We start from the raw sequence: 19128 nt of genomic DNA, 5'->3' as shown, positions 1-19128 counted from the left end.
GCAGATATATTAGCCCCAGGCTAAGTAGGTCCCTTTTCCCTGGGTAAGATAACAGGGAAGGTTCCAGAACAATCAGGAACCTTCCGGAGACAATTAAGACAGGCTGATTAGAACACCTGCAGCCAATCAAGATGCTGCTAGACTCAATTAAGGCAGGCTAATCAGGGCACCTGGGTTTTAAAAAGGAGCTCACTTCAGTTTGTGGTGTGCGTGTGAGGAGCTGGGAGCAAGAGGCACTAGGAGCTGAGAGTGAGAACGCGGACTGTTGGAGGACTGAGATGTACAAGCATTACCAGACACCAGGAGGAAGGTCCTATGGTGAGGATAAAGAAGGTGTTGGGAGGAGGCCATGGGGAAGTAGCCCAGGGAGTTGTAGCTGTCACACAGCTGTTCCAGGAGGCACTCTAGACAGCTGCATTCCACAGGGCCCTGGGCTGGAACCCGGAGTAGAGGGTGGGCCCGGGTTCCCCCCCAATCCTCCCAACTCCTGGTCAGACACAGGAGGAGTTGACCTGGACTGTGAATTCAGAAAAACGGCCAAGCTGAGGGCTGCCATGAAGCTCCCAGGCGAGCAAATCCACCAATAAGCGCAAGACCCACCAAGGTAGAGCAGGAACTTTGTCACACTACTTTAATTAAAAACAATTTCAACAAAAACAAACCTGATTTAAAAAAACTTGAATGTTTAACTAAATTCAAAAATTAATATGCTTGTTTTGTGAAAATATTATGTTTGCTGTTGAAGGAAAAAATCCAGAATACATAACATTGTTGTTTTAGTTAAATAAAACGATTTAAATGTCTGTCTGGTGATGTTCTCCTCCTAATCCAGCATGGCAAGAAAATCCTCCAAATATTAATGATTAACCTGTTGAATTGGAGATAGTTCACCTCCCAGTGACTTCATAAATATCTGCTTCAATTACCTTTGGTAAATGAAATAACCAAACAATCATTTATTTTCTGATATAGTTGTAAAACTAATCTGAAAAGTTTTCAAAATAAATCACTTAAAAATGTACAGTGTGTACCTTCTAAAAATGAAACCTACATCTATCTCTGAGTTGTGAAGAATATGTATTAAGGTTATAACAACCAACAAGAATGCACTTTTATGTAGAAATCCATGATTAAATCGAGTCTTCCTGACTAGTGATTTAAATCAAATCCACCCTGAGAGGGCCACTATAAGATATTCAAAGTAAGGCTTAAGAGGTGCATAGGACTCATGCTGACCCTCTGCACAGGGATGAATTCAGCCTCACTGATGGCTATGGAGCATCTGAAATGAAGACCAGGAAAACTTTAGTAATTCACTTCCATTTATATTATTCAGTACTCATAACTTGGTGAGAGGAAGAGGATTTAAGATAAAGGCTTAGCTCTGAGGGCCTGTTTCTGATCTCATTTATAGACCTCAGTATGGCTACTTCTGATTTACACCCATGTAAGTGAGAACAGAATCAGACCTAAACATGCAAATCATGCTTGAAAATGTTTTGGACAAATGTACAGTAGCCACTAATAAAAAGCCATAGTATAGCAGCAGTTACACAAACTGGGACCTGAGATATTGCTGATTTTCCCAGCATTCAGCATGCCTAAGGAGAACTGATTATCAATCACTGCAGTACCTTTCAATTTCAAATGGCCCCGGCCTGCTGCTCATACTAAGATTATCGGACAAAATGTCTATTCTGTGTGTAAAAATGAAAGGTTTCTAAATCTCTAGCATTTATAATTTTTTTTTAACCATCTCTGATTCCAGCTATGAATGCTGAATCGACCATGGCTGACGTAGGTAAAGAGAAAACACTCTGGATCATACTCTGATTTCAGCGGGATTAGAGAAAGAGAGTGCACACAAAGGAAAGAAAATTGTACTTCAAGGGAGGGTTTAAGGTGGCTGGCCTGGCAAATAACACAATGGGCTAGATCCTCAGCTGGTGCAAATCAGAGTAGCTCCATTCATGTCAAAGAACCTGAAGTCAAATCAACAAGGGTCTCAATTTTCAGACGTGCCCGAATAGTTTTGGGTTGTGGCTGCAGCAGGGCAGTCAAAATCAGGAGAATAGAAAAAATTCTGGGTTCTTTTTGTTTGTTTGTTTGGTTTTTGTTTGTTTGTTTGTTTTTGTAACAAAACAGCAGATGAGAGCTGTAGTAAAAAAAAATAAGTAAGAAATTAAAAAAGACAGTGCCCCTCTGAAGCAACAGCAGGGGTGAGGTGCACAAAACAAAAAGAAGCAATGTTAGAAACACTGAGTCTTAAAATGTCTCTGAATAATCAGACTGTCACTTTGATAAAGGTACATGAAAACTCTGTAAGCAAAAAAAGAAATAGTTACACCTTATGTAAAAATTGATATGGATAATGTTATAAAAGTTAAACTATGGAAGGAATGTGCATTTGCCCCAGAACATGTGCAGGGTATATTGTAGAAGGGGCAAAAGAAATGCAAACATACCATGTACTTAATTAAAATGCTATTAGGGCTCCAAAGGGAGCCACAATAGGTTGGGTTTTCTTTTTCAGATTGCTGTGTGGTTTGGAAGCAGAAGTTAAAAAAAAGTCATCAAAACTCTGGTGAAAGTTGATTGTGTCCCTTTTAAGATCGAGTCTCTGAGCTACTGATGGCTTTAAATCCAGAAGCAGGACATGTCTGTGAAAATGCAAATGACCTAAATGATAAAGGAAGGAAAGAACTAGCAGCACAAAGGAGCTGCAGATAAAGGACACACCAGGTCAGAAAACAAATTGTCCAAATAAAAGGCATGGGATAACAAGAGAATTTTAATAAATTTAATGATAATAAGTACCCCTGTAACAATGTATAGTGTGTATGATTTTTGGAAAAATCCTTTAAGGTCATATGGTAATGATGCTTCTCAGCTATTACCTATAAATAAACTTAAAGCTTAACACAGCAGGAAAAACATTATAAACTTGGTCTGCTGTACAAGAAGGGAAACTGAGGTACCCCACCTCAGGGATTTAATGACTAAACAGTGGGATAATTTCCCCATAACCCTTAAAAGATACAAGCCATTGAAACCTGGCCTGCCTATAGAACAAACACAGGAAAATATGGGGGTAATTCCTCTGTTTTGCCTGCAATCAGCAAGGGTATTTGTAAAAGAAATATTTTCAGCCACAGGCAAACAGCCCAACAGGAACGGCCACCTCTGAATGTCCCCTTAATAAAATTCCCCTATTTCAACCAGGTGACCATGAATGATATCACTCTCCTGAGGATAACAGAGAGATAAAGAAGAGATGTTGCTTGAATGCCAGGAAACACCGGGACCACACGCCCACAGGTTCTGCAACGTTGTTATCATAGTTACCAGCCTTAGAGTTGCTCATGCCAAGCCACTGGCCAGGTGGCCTGGACATGAGGAGGGAGCAGGGCCTTGTCAGATGCTCATCTGATGCTCCTGGAAGTTGGTTTGCAGAATCAGACCCCAAAGTTCTCACTTTCTAGAGTCCATTTTTATAGGAATTTCTTCCTATGCCAGTCTATGGGAATTGCTTCATCATGCTGTTGCTGAATCAATCAGCAGATAGCACATTCCTGACGGATCCGTGCTGCCAGATGTTATCTTGTTCTTTGGTTCTCCCATTCTTGAGGCTGTTGGGTGGATTCCAGTCTGCCCTCCGGGGGTCCTCTAGTTATTTCCACTTGACGCCTTCTTCAGCCGACGGACACTGGATTCTTAGGCGGGCATCTCCCTGATCATTCAGTTATTATCCACACCAAGCATCCATCCACATACATCCCCTATCTCTATTTTAATCACAATTGTTAAAGCGAGATGAATACAACAAAAGGGCGGGGAGTCTCTGGGTGCTGTTTCTGTTGTTACAAAGTATTGCTTTGAGTCTCTCTCTGTGTGAGTAGTTGTTGTTACAAAGAATTGCTTTGAGAACAGATTCTGTGTTAGAATGTACTAACACAATTAGCAGCTTGCAAGTTTCACACACAGAGGGAGAGAAACAGTACCAAAAACCAAGAGACCTCTTAATTAGTAATACCCTGGAATTTAAACTATGGGGAATCAAACTCATTTATGATTTTAATACAGAACTTCTTTAATATGATCCAACAATGATTCCAGACTACGTGCTACTGGCCTGGCATGGCAAAGTGTCCTACCATGGAGGACGCAATAAGGCTGCCCTCCCCAGAAACCTTTTCCAAAGGCTGTGGGAGTACCTCCAGGAGAGCTTCATTGAGATGTCCCTGGAGGATTTCTGCTCCATCCCCAGACACGTTAACAGACTTTTCCAGTAGCTGTACTGGCCGCGAATGCATCCCAAGTCTTCAGGGCAAATTAATCATTAAACATGCTTGCATTTAAACCGTGTATTATATTTACAAAGGTACACCACCAGAGGTGCCTTCTCCGCCTTCAAGGTCCGGGAGCCCAGGTTGGGAGAGTATGTCTCCAGGGTGATAAACAGTTCCTGGCTGTCGGGGAGAACGGTTTCTCTGCTTGCCTGGTGTGCGCTATCTTCAACCTCCCCCTCATCTTCCTTGTCCCCCAGATCCTCATCCCTGTTGCGTGAGACTCCCTTGCAGGAGTCCACGTACAGGTGTGGGGTAGTTGTAGGGGCACCCCCTAGAATCGCATGCAGGTCATCATAGAAGCGGCATGTCTGGGGCTCTGACCCCGAACAGGCGTTTGACTCTTTGGTTTTTTGGTAGGATTGCCTCAGCTCCTTAAGTTTCACGCGGCACTGCTGCAGGTCCCTGTGATAGCCTCTGTCCTTCATGCCCTTGGAGATTTTTTCAAATATTTTGGCATTTCAACTTTTAGAATGGAGTTCTGATAGCATGGATTCGTCTCCCCATACAGCGATCAGATCCAGTACTTCCCGTTCGGTCCATGATGGAGCCCTCTTACGATTCTGGGACTGCATGGGGACCTCTGCTGATGAGCTAGCCACTCTGGCCAAACAGGAAATTAAATTCAAAAGTTTGCGGTGCTTTTCCTGTGTACCTGGCTAGTGCACCTGAGTTGAAATTGCTGTCCAGAGCGGTCCCAATGGAGCACTCTGGGATAGTTCCCGGAGGCCAATACCATCGAATTGTGTCCACACTAACCCAAATTCGACCAGGCAATGTCGATTTCAGCGCTAATCCCCTCGTCGGGGAGGAGTACAGAAATCGATTTTAAGAGCCCATTAAGTCGACAAAAATGGCTTCGTCATGTGGACGGGTGCAGGGTTAAATTGATCTAACGCTGCTAAATTTGACCTTAACTCTCTGTGCCTGCTTCCCGATCTGTAAAATAGGGATAATGACATTCAGTGGCTCTGCAAACTGCTCAGAGATCTACCAAGGAAAAGAGCTACACTGTGGAAGGGAGAGAGGAAGATGGAATTTTATAGGCTGTTCATTTAATGCACCAAATAGGTTGTGAAGCACCAGGTGTTTGACTTTATGTTACAAAAATCAAAATAAATACACATATTTACTTTCTTTTTGCTTGCAGTGTGTCAGCCGGAAGAGTGGCAGACTTCACTTTATTATTTTGTTCTGCTACAGAAAAACAAGACAATTACATAGTTTCTTTATCCAGGAGAAACACCTCTCATTGGGCCAAGTGTTCTTTAAAGATAACATTTTAGATCCCTACTGATTCCATCATGCTAATGTGTTCACAACCACTGGTAAATCAGAACAGGAACTATAACATTAATAAGGTCCTTTGATGAAAGGCTGTCAGATAATTAGAATGCTGTGTCTATTTGAATGTACAGTACTTGTTTTGTCTTAAAACAAGATGCTCTGTTTGTCATCATGTACAAGGATCCCCCTTGGAGGAAAAAAAAAAACAAACAGCACTAGAGATCAGTGTTGATCAGAAATCAAAGCCACAGAATCAAAATATGGAAGTCCATATTCTAGGACCAACTCCAGAAGTCCAGTTATTACATCCCCAAGTAAAAGATGGAGACACTGACAGGTTGTGTGACTTGCCTAAGTTGCAGAATGAGACTGTGGCAGAACAGAACGAGGAACAGAACCCAGATTTCATGACTTCCAGTTCTGTGCATTAGCTACAGGAGCTGTCCATAAATTAAGAAGGGGGCGGGAAGGTCCTTTAATTTTGCGTGTTTGTTTCAGTGTTCAAGTGTTAAAAGGGTCGGGTGGAAGATGAAAAATGTGCACCTTACTTCTAGTATGAATTTATCAGTGAGGGTAACTCACTAGAGGAATAACCTACCAAAAGTCATGGTGGACTCTACATCACAGGAAATTTTAAAATCAAGATTGGATGTTTTTCTAAAAGACATGCTCTAGTTTAATACAGTTGTCGGGACTTGAAGTAGGAATTAATTCGGGGAAGTTCTATAGCCTGTGTGTTGTGCAGGAGGTCAGATTAAATGATAACAATGGCCCTTTCTGGCCTTAAAAGGTACTAATCTCTGTTCTCGAAGGGATGCTCCAAAAGAATACTATTAAACAAAAATTCAGAGCTAATAAATAGGTTAAATATTAGTTAAGCAGGGTAAATACGGAGGTAGCATATTATTAATTGTGTTTATTACAGCAGCGTTTAAGGACCAGACTGTGGGAAAGGAGACAGCAGATCCTTAAGGACTTCTCTCAGTCTATCTGAGTACAGCAGCAGGAGCCCTGAGAAGTGAGAGAGCAGCCACGTACCTGGTCTCACCCTCTCTGCTTCTGCTAAGCATGTGCTGTATGGCCTTCCACTTATACAGACTATGCTGCCTGAGCAACAAAGAAATAGGGACAACTTAACCAGTGATCCCAGAGGATGGATAGCACAGGCAGGCTCTGGGGATGGGGAATTCAAACACCCAGGGAGAGAAGAGAGAAAGCTTGTGAGTGTGAGAATGTGAAATAGAGCAAGAGAGAAAAGGACAATTTAATCAGTCAGGAGAGTCTGGGGGAAAGAAAGGGTGATCCAATTAACCATACTAGGTAGTTGGGGGAAGAAAGTCAGATTAGCAAATGGAGAAAGCTGCTTATAATTTTTTCTTCTCTTTTTTGGCAGGAGGAGGAGAATGAGTGGTGTATGTTCAAATACAGTACTCCAGCATGGTATTTTAGAGTGTTTACATTTTCTTTTTCATTTGTAATATCTCTGCCGTTTTATGTAAGACAAGTCACATCAGATATGGCGATAAGGAGAAGATTCACAGTCAGTCTGTAATGAGATTTTTCAGAGAGACAAGCTCCCATCTCCAGTATTTTGTAAGTACAGGCACCAGAGTCCCATCCTGACAATAAACCAGATTTCAGTTCTAACAGCATAGCTAAAGGAGGAATCTGGCAAGTCCAGCATAAAAATCTATTGAGACAGAATGTACTCTTGGGTCCACACCCTACACACTGCTATAATAATCTCTCTACAAGTGTGCCTTGTGAGGTATCATCTGAAAACGCATAATTTGCTAGTCAATGTTGTCCTGATAAAGTATGTGTAGCGGCATTGTATGTGAAGTTATAAGATTTCTCTGTATAATGCTATTAACACGTGTTCCATACCATAAAAGAAGTTGGCAAACAGGACTGTTTCAAACAAAGGAATGTATGCTCTGCTTAATTTGCATTTAAGCAGTAAACAGTCATCAAGCAGGAAGGGTAGAAAAAGAAACTCAGACAGGTTAGGGAAATCCTTCTCCACAGACTTTTTGTCTCCAGAAGCTCAGCTACAAAAAGGAGGGACAAATACCCCCAGGCACCCATCCTCTCTCTTTCTCTGTGTCCATCAATTCACTGCACCACAAGGGACAAAGAAAGCAGCCATTGAACTGGAAAAGGGGTCCTGACCTAAGACGTTTGGTCAGTAAAACCGCTGAGAGCACGTGGTGAGAAAAACATTGCTTTGAATTTAACATAGTTTGTTAATTTAGGCACCAGATGCTTTTTATCTTGATTTTTCTTGTAACCATCTCTCACTTTTAGGCTTCATTACTTGTACTCACTTAAAATCTCTCTCTTTGTAGTTAATAAACATGTTTTATCTAATCCAGTATGTTTAAATTGAAGCTTCTGTGAAACTCCATTTGGGGTAACAAATTGTGTGTGTATTATTTCTATTAAACGAATACAGACTTTATACGAATTTGTGTTGTCCAGGAGAGGGCTGGGCAATATAAGACACACATTTTGGAGGGGAGGAGGGGGATCTAAGACAGAGTGTGTTGGGGTCACCCTGCAGTATAACCAAGCTGGCTGGAGGCCGGCCACACACACACACACACAGCTGGGAGTGACTTGCAAGCTGGAGGCTGTCTGGGAGTAGTCCAGGCTGGAGGCGACAGCAGCAAAGCATTGTAAAGGACACCCCAGGTTAGAGGGCAGGGGAGACACAGCTACTCATTAGTCTGGATTGTAAGCTGGGTATGCTATAGCTATCCCCTCATCATCTTGTATATAATGAAAAGGAAGCTGTAAACTGTATATACAGACAGCTAATACTGAAGGAGACAGTGCAGTCCAGTAGACAGAACACTGGACTCTGTGTCAGGAAACCTGTGTTCTAATCTCTGCAATGACTTGTTACGGACCTTAGTATTAAAATGCTTTGTGCTTCAGCTGAAGATCACTTTACTCCCTTTTTAAGGCATTTTGAGACCTATGGATGAAAAGCAAGTAATCTCATTAGTAATATTAATCAATCTTAAAGGAATTATGGAGTAAGTGTACTACAGAGTTAGGGAAGGAACACACGCAACGGGTCCCCCGGGCCACAGTCCAAGAACAACTAGCCCCTCTCCTGAAAGGCGATTTCCACTCAGCTTTCTAGGCAAGGAACAGCAACCCCAAAAGGACGAGCAGAATCTCTATAGGTGTATGACAGGCTCTTCTACAATACATCAGGGAACCACAGTAGATAGACCTACCAGATCATTCCATCCATCTACCTGCAGCACATTCTTTAGTGTTTTTTTGAGATTAGTTTTGAACGTAGGAACTATGGTGGCAAAGCACTGAACTGTTGCAACTCCTGGTATAATGACTGATGAAAGCATAGCCAATACCAGCTCGGAAATTCTGATACATCCCAGCATGTGGCTGGACAATCCATCTTAGTTTCTGATTGATGTAGACTATCTCTGCATATCTGACAAAGTACGGATGTTCATGGATTTAATCTTCGTTTTTGCAAAGACTATAATTTACCTTGGGTAATGACTGCTAGCTCTGAATGATGGATGCACTGTCTCTAGAAAGACATTGACTGACGATGCCAAACAGTCAGTGCAAGGAGAAAGGAGCAGTTTTAAAGGTGCTTTAACACACGCAGGTCACCAACGCCTTCTGTACAAATGTGTCCCACAGGACTCACCTGGAAAGGACTTGTGAAAGACCATCTGCACTGAAACCTGGCGGTTATTCAACTACTGGATAGGCAAGTCTGAGAGCCTGCCCTATTGGCCTCTCAGCTCACAAAGGAACTGTTTACCAAAGCTTCCTTAGGGATCTGTATAAAAAGCAGCACAGCATGACCATAATTATCACCACAGTCTCATTTCATCCCCTGCAGGATAAAAGCCTCAATGTGGAGTCAACCAAGACACTTGGAATATCCCCCATGCCCGCCCATAACTCCACTCTGCCAAGTCGCTACTCTCTCTTCATTCAAATCCATCCTAATGACTCCCTTCTGCAGTGAAGCACACAAGAAGCAAATGAATAGATAAGAGCATAAGCTTTAAACAAATTCCTATTCATCCCGAGAGCTTCCTCGTACATCTTTGTCAACCATATCTATCTTGTTTTGACTGTAAGTATGCTGGAAGAGGAACTGTCTGTACTGTGTCCTCTACAGCCCTGAGCTCACTGTCCAGGCTTAACAAATGATGAACAACATAGTGGTGGTAGTTGTGCAAAAGATACCAGCGCATCACTCCATTTATTCATTCTCACCTCTCCTTGTGATACCAAACGTATGTATCTCTGAGCTTCACCAGTCAAGTGATTAGCCTCTGCTCTACATTCTCTGTAATTGCCCATATTTCCCCTCTGCCCGCCATCTCTTACAGGACAGCGTCATCAGCCCTGTTTTCTGTAATAAAAAGCAACCACCTTCACTGCTTACTTTTCCGTGCCACTGTCCAGTAGAGTTCTATTTGAGTCAGCCTCCATTTCTCTTTATGGCTCTTCTCCCTAGTTGGAAACAGCATGTATAACAACCCCACAGGATGGCTCATCAGCAGAGATAGAGCCCAGACTCTTCAGCACCGTTCTCCACCAAGTGAGCTAAAGGAGTTATTCCATTAGTCAGCAGCAGCCTCTTATCCTCTATCTGAATCAGTAGTCTTATAATAAAGGACTTGTTGGGGACTCAGGATATATGGGTTCAATTCCTGGCTGTGGCTCTTCCTGTGTGACCTTTGGAAAGCCACTTCACCTCCCTGTGCCTCAGTTTCCCATCACATCTCTTTGTGTGTCATGTCTATTTAAACTGTAAGCTCTTTGGGGCATAGATGCTATCCTATCTGTCTAAACAGCACTCAACACAATTGCATCCCAGTGTTGGTTGGGACCTCTAGATGCTACTAGAATACAACTGAGCAACAATAATAATGTGAGTTTGTATTTTAAAATTCCATATGAGTAAATAAAAGTTTAGGTGTAAGTATAGTCCTGGTGTCTTAAAATTCCTAGTGCCAAAATGGAGGCCAAGCTTTCAAAATATGACCCAGAGCCTACTGACCTGCATGTTTCCCTCTCATTTCAGTTTGTAATGTCTTACAGAGAAACACCTCACTGAAGCACAATTATCCTGGGCACTTCCTAGAAGAGTACTAGGAGATGTTATTTCAGTGGTCGACTCATACAGATGCCATAAAAGATTAGGCTCCATGGGGGAAAAAAAAAAGTCTTTTCTGGATAGATAACAGTGCTGACCTTAAATATACAGACACACTTTGATGTACTAAGGAATGTGTATTCCACTAACATGACCAACACCTACAGTTTGCTCCCAGGAAACCAAGTATCTGTGTGCATGTGGACATGATCCCTCAACCTGCCTATAAATTTACCCCTAAATGCTTATGAGAATCAAAGCTCAGGGGGAAAAACAAACAAACCCATAGCAACTTTTCTCCCCAAGGTAACTCTGCCCCTCCCTCACATAATGACTGAAGGTTCCTATCCAAGAGCCTAGGGCACCTTCTCTTCTCAGTTCACACAGAATGGCACACCCAGCTCCCCAGGGTACAACTAAATACCTAGGTATACAAGTAAGAATGAACCCTGCTTGTGTGGCACTATCAACTACAGAAAGTTCTGTTCATCCTTGCTTTTTGAAAATGATTGACTGAAGCCAGTGGGGTTCTGTTGGATGTAAATCAGGGCAAAACTGGCCTGGAAAGCGAACAGGAAGATACCATTATTTGAATTATGGTAGTGCCTGGGGAGCTGGGGCCCATTGTGCTAGGTACTGTACAAACACAGAAAGAAACAGATGAAAACCTCTGGGCACACATACCCACACGCTATACTGAACAAATGAAGGATTCTAGAGGAATGCTGGAGGGGGAAAGCCTGTACTGCAAAATACACAGATAATAAAAACCATAATCAAAATCTGCAAGATTGGGCCTACAGATTTCCAGGCTACCCTTAAAACCTGAACCATAATATTGTTGTCTTTAAAAACAGCACAAGGTCCCTCTGTCTTAGACTCTCTGCCAATGTATCCCTTCACCTCTTCCTGTTGCAGTGACGCTCCATTGACATGAATGATAGTTTCCATAGAACACAGCTTTGTTAAGTATTTCAGTCATGGTGTAGCAGGGCTCTTAATAGCTATGTTAAACTGACCATTAAAAATGCAGCACTGCACAATAAAAAACTGCTACTGGAGCAGAGAAATGAAGGTCTCTGCATTTGCATTTCAAACCAAGCTTCTTCTTTTCAAAAGCAACATCTATTGACTAAGATATTGATTTTATATATGAGGGTTTTGATTGTTTTGAATTTCCCTGCAGACTGGAGCTTGTTATAAATATTATTATTCCACTGCAGTTACCTTGAAACAAACTTCATTCCCAGCACTGTAAAAATCACTGCAGAATTACAGCGCTGACATACAGAAGTCAAGTAAGTTTTCTGAAATTTGTTCTGAACCTCCATCAAAGCATATTACTGGGGCTAAAGAATACTGCAGATGCCTATAGTTTGTTATATTCGTATGTTCTCTTTTATTAGTGCTAGAGTGCAATGAATTCCTATCTCACTGCTCAGTGACTCACAAAGGTCCCCCACCCCAAAAAGTACAACAGAACAATAGTTTAAAAGTCATAATAATTTGTGATTTTATAGTATCTTTCACCTGAGGATCAAAATGGGATTTACAAAGGGAGTAAGCAGAATTATACCCATTCTTCAGAAGGGGAAAATTAAACCACAGGAAGGCTAAGTGACTTTGCCCAAGATCATTCAGTAACTAAGTGGCAGAGTTTGGATTAGAACCCAGAGTTCTGACTTCCAGGCTCATGCTCTAGCTATTAAACGATGTAGCCTCCATAATACAGAGCTATCCTCTTCCCTCAGCTACACCTCACTGACTGCAGCAGGGTGGCATGGGTGTAAGAGGTTAGGAGTTAGCCCATAAGGATAAGGTGTGGGCAGTACCTTAAAACCTTTAGTTAAGCATCCAATAGTTTAGATGTTCATCTGACTCTTTGAACCTTTTGATATTACCCATCGCTTTAGGCAGGCCTTGGCTCTTCCTTCCAACAGGCCCTGACTCCTCCTATCTTTACTGAGTCACTCATCTTCCCATCCTCACCTTTACTGTCAAGTCGTTCCTGTGGACTGGCCATGCAGCCGCTTTCATCTCTGATGACCACCAGTGAAACCCTTCCTATGGAGCAAACAATTCAGACACCACAAAATGCACCTTGCCCCACTGAACTCCCCAAGCTATTAAAGTCTCCCACACTAAGGGATGCAAATACATGAGGAGATTATGAGACTGAAGAGCTGAGGCCCACCTGAAAAGCTACTGTATTCCTCCATCTAGCTGCTGCCTCCAGAGGGAAAGGAGATTTGCCAGCAATAATGGTGTGGAAACCACCATGGAACCTCTCTCTTCCAGCAACCACTTGAGTGACCAGATTGTGCTGAGGGTTCTCAGTACAGGTGATGGAGGGGGAAAAAGATTCCCCATCCCAGATGTTCTATGCCTCCTACTGCAACCTCAGGGCTGGAGCAGCAACCCCTCTATGTAGGGCAAGGCTATCAGAAATTGTGTAGGCACAGACTCCCCACTCCATCACCACTTGCACCTACTCCTATCCACCTTCAACTCCATCCCCCTTCCCCCTGCCACAGAGGGATCTCCAAGGAGCAGTATACTGCGATGAGCTGGGGATCCTCAGCTCCCGCGTACACTCCCCAAATCCTGCCCCCACTCTACTACATGCAGAGGGACAGTCCTGATCTTTGCAGTCAGGCACCTCCAACTCCCATGGAGGGGAAGAGCAGGAGGTGCCACTAAATTCTTACTATCTAATGATGAAAGATGAAACCTCACCGTGAAACCGCCCGTCATTGAACTGTATTAGCTTGGCAGCTATCTTTCCGTACAGAGTAGAGAAAGGAGGAAGGAAAGAAAGAGGAAGATGAAAAGGGGTGGTAGAAACAGGAAGCAAAAGGAGAAGAGAAACATGGGAAACAGGCATGTGGCTAGAATGAAATATATTATGAAGGAGCCAGATTCTTGAGTGCTCAGCATCTACATGTAGGGATAGATTTTCAAAAAAGCTTAGCTCCCATTTAGGCACCCAGGTAAGCGACCAAATGGGAGCTGAGTAGAGCTGGGCAGAAAACAAGAATTCTGTTTTGCAAAAATATTTGAGATTTCAGAATTTGTTTTTTTTCTGTACCTGAACAAAACGAAGCCCTTTCAAAAAGGGCATTCACCAGTGACGTGGAAGACCCAGATGCAACCTCATTAAGAGCAGGGACTTGAACCTGGGTCTCCCCAGCTCCTGAGCTATAGGCTAGACTAGCCTGGGGTCTCTCTCTCTCTCTCTAAATTTTATCCTGGATCTAACACACCTTCCTGACAAAAGCTTTGTCAAAACCAAAAAATTTCCCCCAAAAGTTTTGGTTTTGATGAATCAGCATTTTCCAAGGAAAAAAATCCTCACCAGCTCTAGAGCTGAGCTCTTTGGAAATCTGGCCATGACCTAGATGATCAGATGGTCCATTTACAAAAGAAGTAAAGACTGCTTCAAGTGTTGAAAGCACAGACATATACAAGTTGCTTACCTATGTTACAACCTATGCTACAAGTTGCTTATAATCATAACTTCTTATTGTTTTTAGGCATTTTTGCATAAGTTAAATGTAGTGCCTCAAACTATTGGCTTCAGAGGCTAAAGTTTCCTATCAGCAGGCAGAAAAGACAGCATCATACCTTGGCATGGTCATTACAGCAGAGAAGAAACCTACCTCAGCATCTGAGATGGCGATCCGGTTGGACTCTATCGTTGGTCTCCTCACTATACGTGGCGAGATATGTGTTAAAGGTCCTGTTGCATAAGGACCATAGCCTGGAGGATTGGTAGAAGCCAGGTAGCTTCCTGTAGGTCTTTCTTGAAGAGACAACTTTCTGCTGGATAGGACAGGCCTAGTGGGAGCTTTCTTTGGAACATTCATCTGATGAACATCCTCTGGGTCTTGTGAAAGTAAAGATTCATTTGTTATCATGTCCCTATGGACCCCATTCCTCTGCATGTCTGCTAAACTGTCAGAAAAGACTGTGTCATTTTCTTCTATTGCTTCTTGAACATTTTGGTCATCTATATTAGGCCCAACAGCAACATCTATGGCTGCTACTCTCTCTGCCAGGTCAGTCTGAGTGTCTTTGCAGCATGCGTCTGCACCTTCATCAGTGGTGTCGGCTGGAGAATCTCCCATAACGGTGTGCGACTCTCAAGATCTCAGATGACACTGCAGACAGCTGTGGTCTTAGGGCTCACAGAAAACATGTGGCATGAAGGATTCTCTCCACATGGATCTCTAGAAGGAAACACAATGAAAGATCACTGAGTGATGGCGTCAGCTAAGCAAGAATGTAGCCAAAACCTCCAGTAGCAGGCACGTGAAAAAGATTCAAAGAAAATGAAGGCAGAATGTCAGCAGGGAGCTACAAGTTAAAAACATCCAGAAGGAAAAGCAAAACCAATCAACAAACTAGTTACAAAACATTTACAAGTGATAAGGGCAGAATTTTATCAGCTGATCTGGAAGCCAGCTAAAAGATACTTCTGCTTTTCATATCTAGATCAACAGATAGTGTTAGTTTCTAATACGGGAAGGAAGAAATTAGTACAGCCTCTTAAAAGAATAATGACAGGGATGACAAGCCAAACATTTGATCTTGTTTTAAATCACATTTATAGGTACAGCAGGTCATAATTTCAGGGCAACTGCACCATTATTTCCCCCTAGTACCCTTTTAAAGATTTCTGGCTCCCAGTCTTTGCCACTCCTGGATGGAGATCTGTGTCTCTCTCCCTTCTGACAGAGATTTTTAAGGTGGCAGTGCTCTCAGATCTACACTCTGATATCCCCCGCAGGCCAGTCTGCTTAAAGGCCAGCACCTGCGCTTTGCTTTCTCTCCACGGGCTTTGAACAGTGTATTGCAGCAGTTACAAGTTACCACATAGCTCCTTCTAAGAAAGCACATTTATTATTAAAGTAAAAGCATTTTAAAAAAGAATGTAAAAACAATAAAAGAACCTACACACATGCTAAAAAGCTTATCAGCGATCAACCCCAATTCCAACATAGGGATCAACTTGGTTTTCCATGTGGTTACAAGAAAGGCCTCAAGTCAGTTTAAACTCAGGTTATTTATCCAAGTACCCTTTCCTTGTCTGCTGGTCTCTGGAGAATCTAGTTTGAACCAGAATATTAGAGTCTCCCCGAGAGGTGATACTTCTCTGGAGGTGTTACATCTGAATGATTTACTCTAATCATCCCCTACTGTTTTAACTTCCTGGAGGAGCTGTGTTCACCCTCCCCTGATGGAGTGCATGCAACATCTGACCCACAATGATACATAAACCATTCATAAACTTAATACAATATGATCTCCCAAAGATAGGGCAGGAAATTGTCCTATCACGCAGCATGACACATGGAAAAACACATATTGTGAACCAACCATTCTTACAGAGTGCATCAAATCCATAGCCACATAGGACTTCAAGATAATCACTACACTGTCCATCCTAGCGCCTGAGAACTTAGATCTCAAACCTCCTGCTGGGAAAAAGCCTAGCCACTTGCACTAAAGGGAACTCTCTGTGACGTTCCCCTCTGGTGTTATCCGAACCAGTGAACTGCTAGATCACTCCAATCCTTGACTCTGGGAGCCAACCTTACCCTGCTCAGCTGTGAGAACTCCCACTCCTGGGCTGTTCACGCACAGCCTCTGGCATGTAAGCTAGTCCCAGCTACTTGCAACCGAATGACACTAGCCAAAATCTCCGGTCCCAGACACAACCCTAGGAACCTCCATCTTGCAGCGTCCATTTATGCCCGCTGGACGCTGCAAGCTTATATGAGTTCATCAATTTAACAAAGAAATTGATATGTACCAGGCTTCTTATCCCAAAGGGAGTCTCTGACATGCTTTAAACCAAACACACTGCTTCAGGTAGAATAAACAAACAGATTTATTAACTACAAAGATTGACTTATAATCACTTAAAATCTAAGCATAACAAGTCGGATTTGGTCAAATGAAATAAAAGCAAAATGCATTCTAAGCTGATCTTAACACTTTCAATGCCCTTACAAACTTAGATGCTTCTCACCACAGACTGGCTGGTTGCTCTTCAGCCAGGCTCTCCCCTTTGATCAGCGCTTCAGTCGCTTGGTGTGATGTCTGTAGATGTACGTGGAAGAGCATGGCAAATCTCTCTCTCTTTTATCGTGTCCTTTCTTCCCTCTTGGCTTTGCTCCCCTGCCCTTTAGAGTCAGGTGAGCATTACCTCATTGCAGTCCCAAACTAACCAAAGGAACAGGGGGTGACTCACTCGAGAGTACAACAGATCCTTTGTTGTTGCCTAGGCCAGTGTCCTTTGTTCCTGTGAGGCTGGGCTGGGTTTGTCCCATACATGTTCTGATGAGGTGTGAACTGCCCCTCTGCTTCTGGAGAGTTTTTCCATGGGCTTGCTTTAAGCCATGAGGACACATTTTCAACCTCATAACTGTATACATGAAATTACAACCTATAATATAACATTACTAGAACAACACTTATTATGATATTACCATAACAACTATGCTTAGTACATTATGAGCCTTCTGAAGACACCCGACATGACAAACTTTGCATTAGATACCACACAATCATATTATAAGGATGAACATGGTGGTGTACAGAACGTCACTCTCCTTTTGCTGTTAGCAGTACAGGGCCAACGATACACAGTTAAACCTTGCCGATTCCAGCTACTAAGGGGCAGTCACACATACTCACATGTCCAATTCATTACCATATAATCAACAGAAAAGTTTTAAAAAAAGGCACAAAAGAACTAGTACATGAGCTGCAGTGTAAATACGTGACAGTTAGAGTTGCTCTCTAATACATTCTGAAAGGGTGATGAAAAATGGTGAAATTAGCTATCCGATGGGTACATTAACCTAACCACCAATCACCTAAGACTATAAAAAATGCTGATAGGACCAGAAAAGGAAATGATCATATATAATATACAGCTGTCACCCACTAATCATCTCTGACAACACAGTGCTGCAGGACATGTACATCTGAATCCCTTAAGTGGATTTTTTGTCTGGTTAGTCCTAGCATTTCTCTCTTACCCTGGATTGTGTTTAGTGAAGTACAAAAATGCAAGAACAACACTAGCCTGCTTGAGTCTTTTACACATAAGTTGAGTTGTTAATTATTAGTCATACACTAGTTCTGATTCTAACGTCACCTACGCCAGTGTGACCCCAGCTTGAATGGAATTACTTGATTCACACCAGTTTGTAAATCAAGATCAGAATCAGCTTACCGCCTTTAGTCCAGGCCCAAGTGAGCTGTAGCTCACGAAAGCTTATGCTCAAATAAATTTGTTAGTCTCTAAAGTGCCACAAGTACTCCTTTTCTTTTTACAGGAATTTGCTGTAGATCATAGGGATTTTGTTCACAGATCAAGGGAAGGTCCTGGCCCTAAGCACTCAATAAATGCATAATTAAAAATAATGAAGCTGAACCCTGTTGCAAAGAGGCTGTCACGAGGGTTTAAGAGAAAAACTGCATGAGCAGATAAGGATATGGGGTCTAATTTTGCCCTCATTTACATCTATGCAACCCCATGAACTTCAATAGGGCTTTATAGGTGTAAACAATGGCAGAATTTGGCTTACAATCTTAACTCCAGATCACATCTGATCACATGCCAACAGGTAAGAGTTTTCATGCTTTGTTAGCATACTAAATATCACAGAATGGAAAGAAGCAAAATTGAACAATTTTTCCCTTGCAGTAACACTGTTCTCCCTCCCATGCATAATCATTCCCTGCTCTCTCTGCAGTTTAACAAAGTGACAAAAATGTCACAGTCATTAGAAGCTGCAATCAAATGGCAGATCAGTTTTAAAAGCTTACATTAAAACCACATTAAACTATCTAACCCCAAAGCATGAATCCCCTTCAGAGAATAGGGATGCTTACAAATTAAGGGGAGAGAGAGAGAAATGTCCGATACCCCACCAATAACTCATTAATGCTCCATCAACTGTAAGTGTGTACGATCTGGATGAGCTTCCCAGAGAGGCATGCTGCCTTCAGACTAAATATACATGTTGTTCGCATATAGACGTGGCTAATTCCTGTTCACGTCCTGCACAAGGTTGTGGACACTGCAGCCCTGTGACTGCGCTAGTAACTCTGAAGCAGCTCCACTAGTGCTCTGTGGCCTGGAGATGGGAAGCCTGTGGAGAACTCCTGTGCAAAACTTGTATGCTTGAGCTTTGCACTGGAGTCAAGAGTTTTGGCCCCTAGAGTGTAGAAACTGACCTTTATCACAGCATGGGAAGGAGATGGATTCCCATGGATTAGTGAAGTCATTAAGTCAAGGAAGAGAGAGATCCATCCCAC

The 19128-nt window shown here is 42.5% G+C and overlaps 1 protein-coding gene across 5 annotated transcripts in view; it reads right to left on the bottom strand.

The window, feature by feature from the left end:
* CAMKK1 (calcium/calmodulin dependent protein kinase kinase 1) overlaps positions 1 to 19128 on the bottom strand; it is a 200154-nt gene that overhangs the window by 112844 nt on the left and 68182 nt on the right. For all 5 annotated transcript variants that reach the window (XM_074974887.1, XM_074974891.1, XM_074974888.1 and 2 more), the window contains exon 2: positions 14454 to 15023. In XM_074974887.1, coding sequence (XP_074830988.1) covers positions 14454 to 14921 — 468 coding nt within the window. In that variant the 5' untranslated portion in view covers positions 14922 to 15023. The remainder of the gene's footprint in view (positions 1 to 14453; positions 15024 to 19128) is intronic.

Source organism: Natator depressus, chromosome 17 (assembly GCF_965152275.1).
Source record: "Natator depressus isolate rNatDep1 chromosome 17, rNatDep2.hap1, whole genome shotgun sequence".
Lineage (NCBI taxonomy): Eukaryota > Metazoa > Chordata > Testudines > Cheloniidae > Natator > Natator depressus.
Note: the sequence above shows the minus strand (reverse complement) of the source record. Positions and strands in the feature narration are given on the sequence as shown.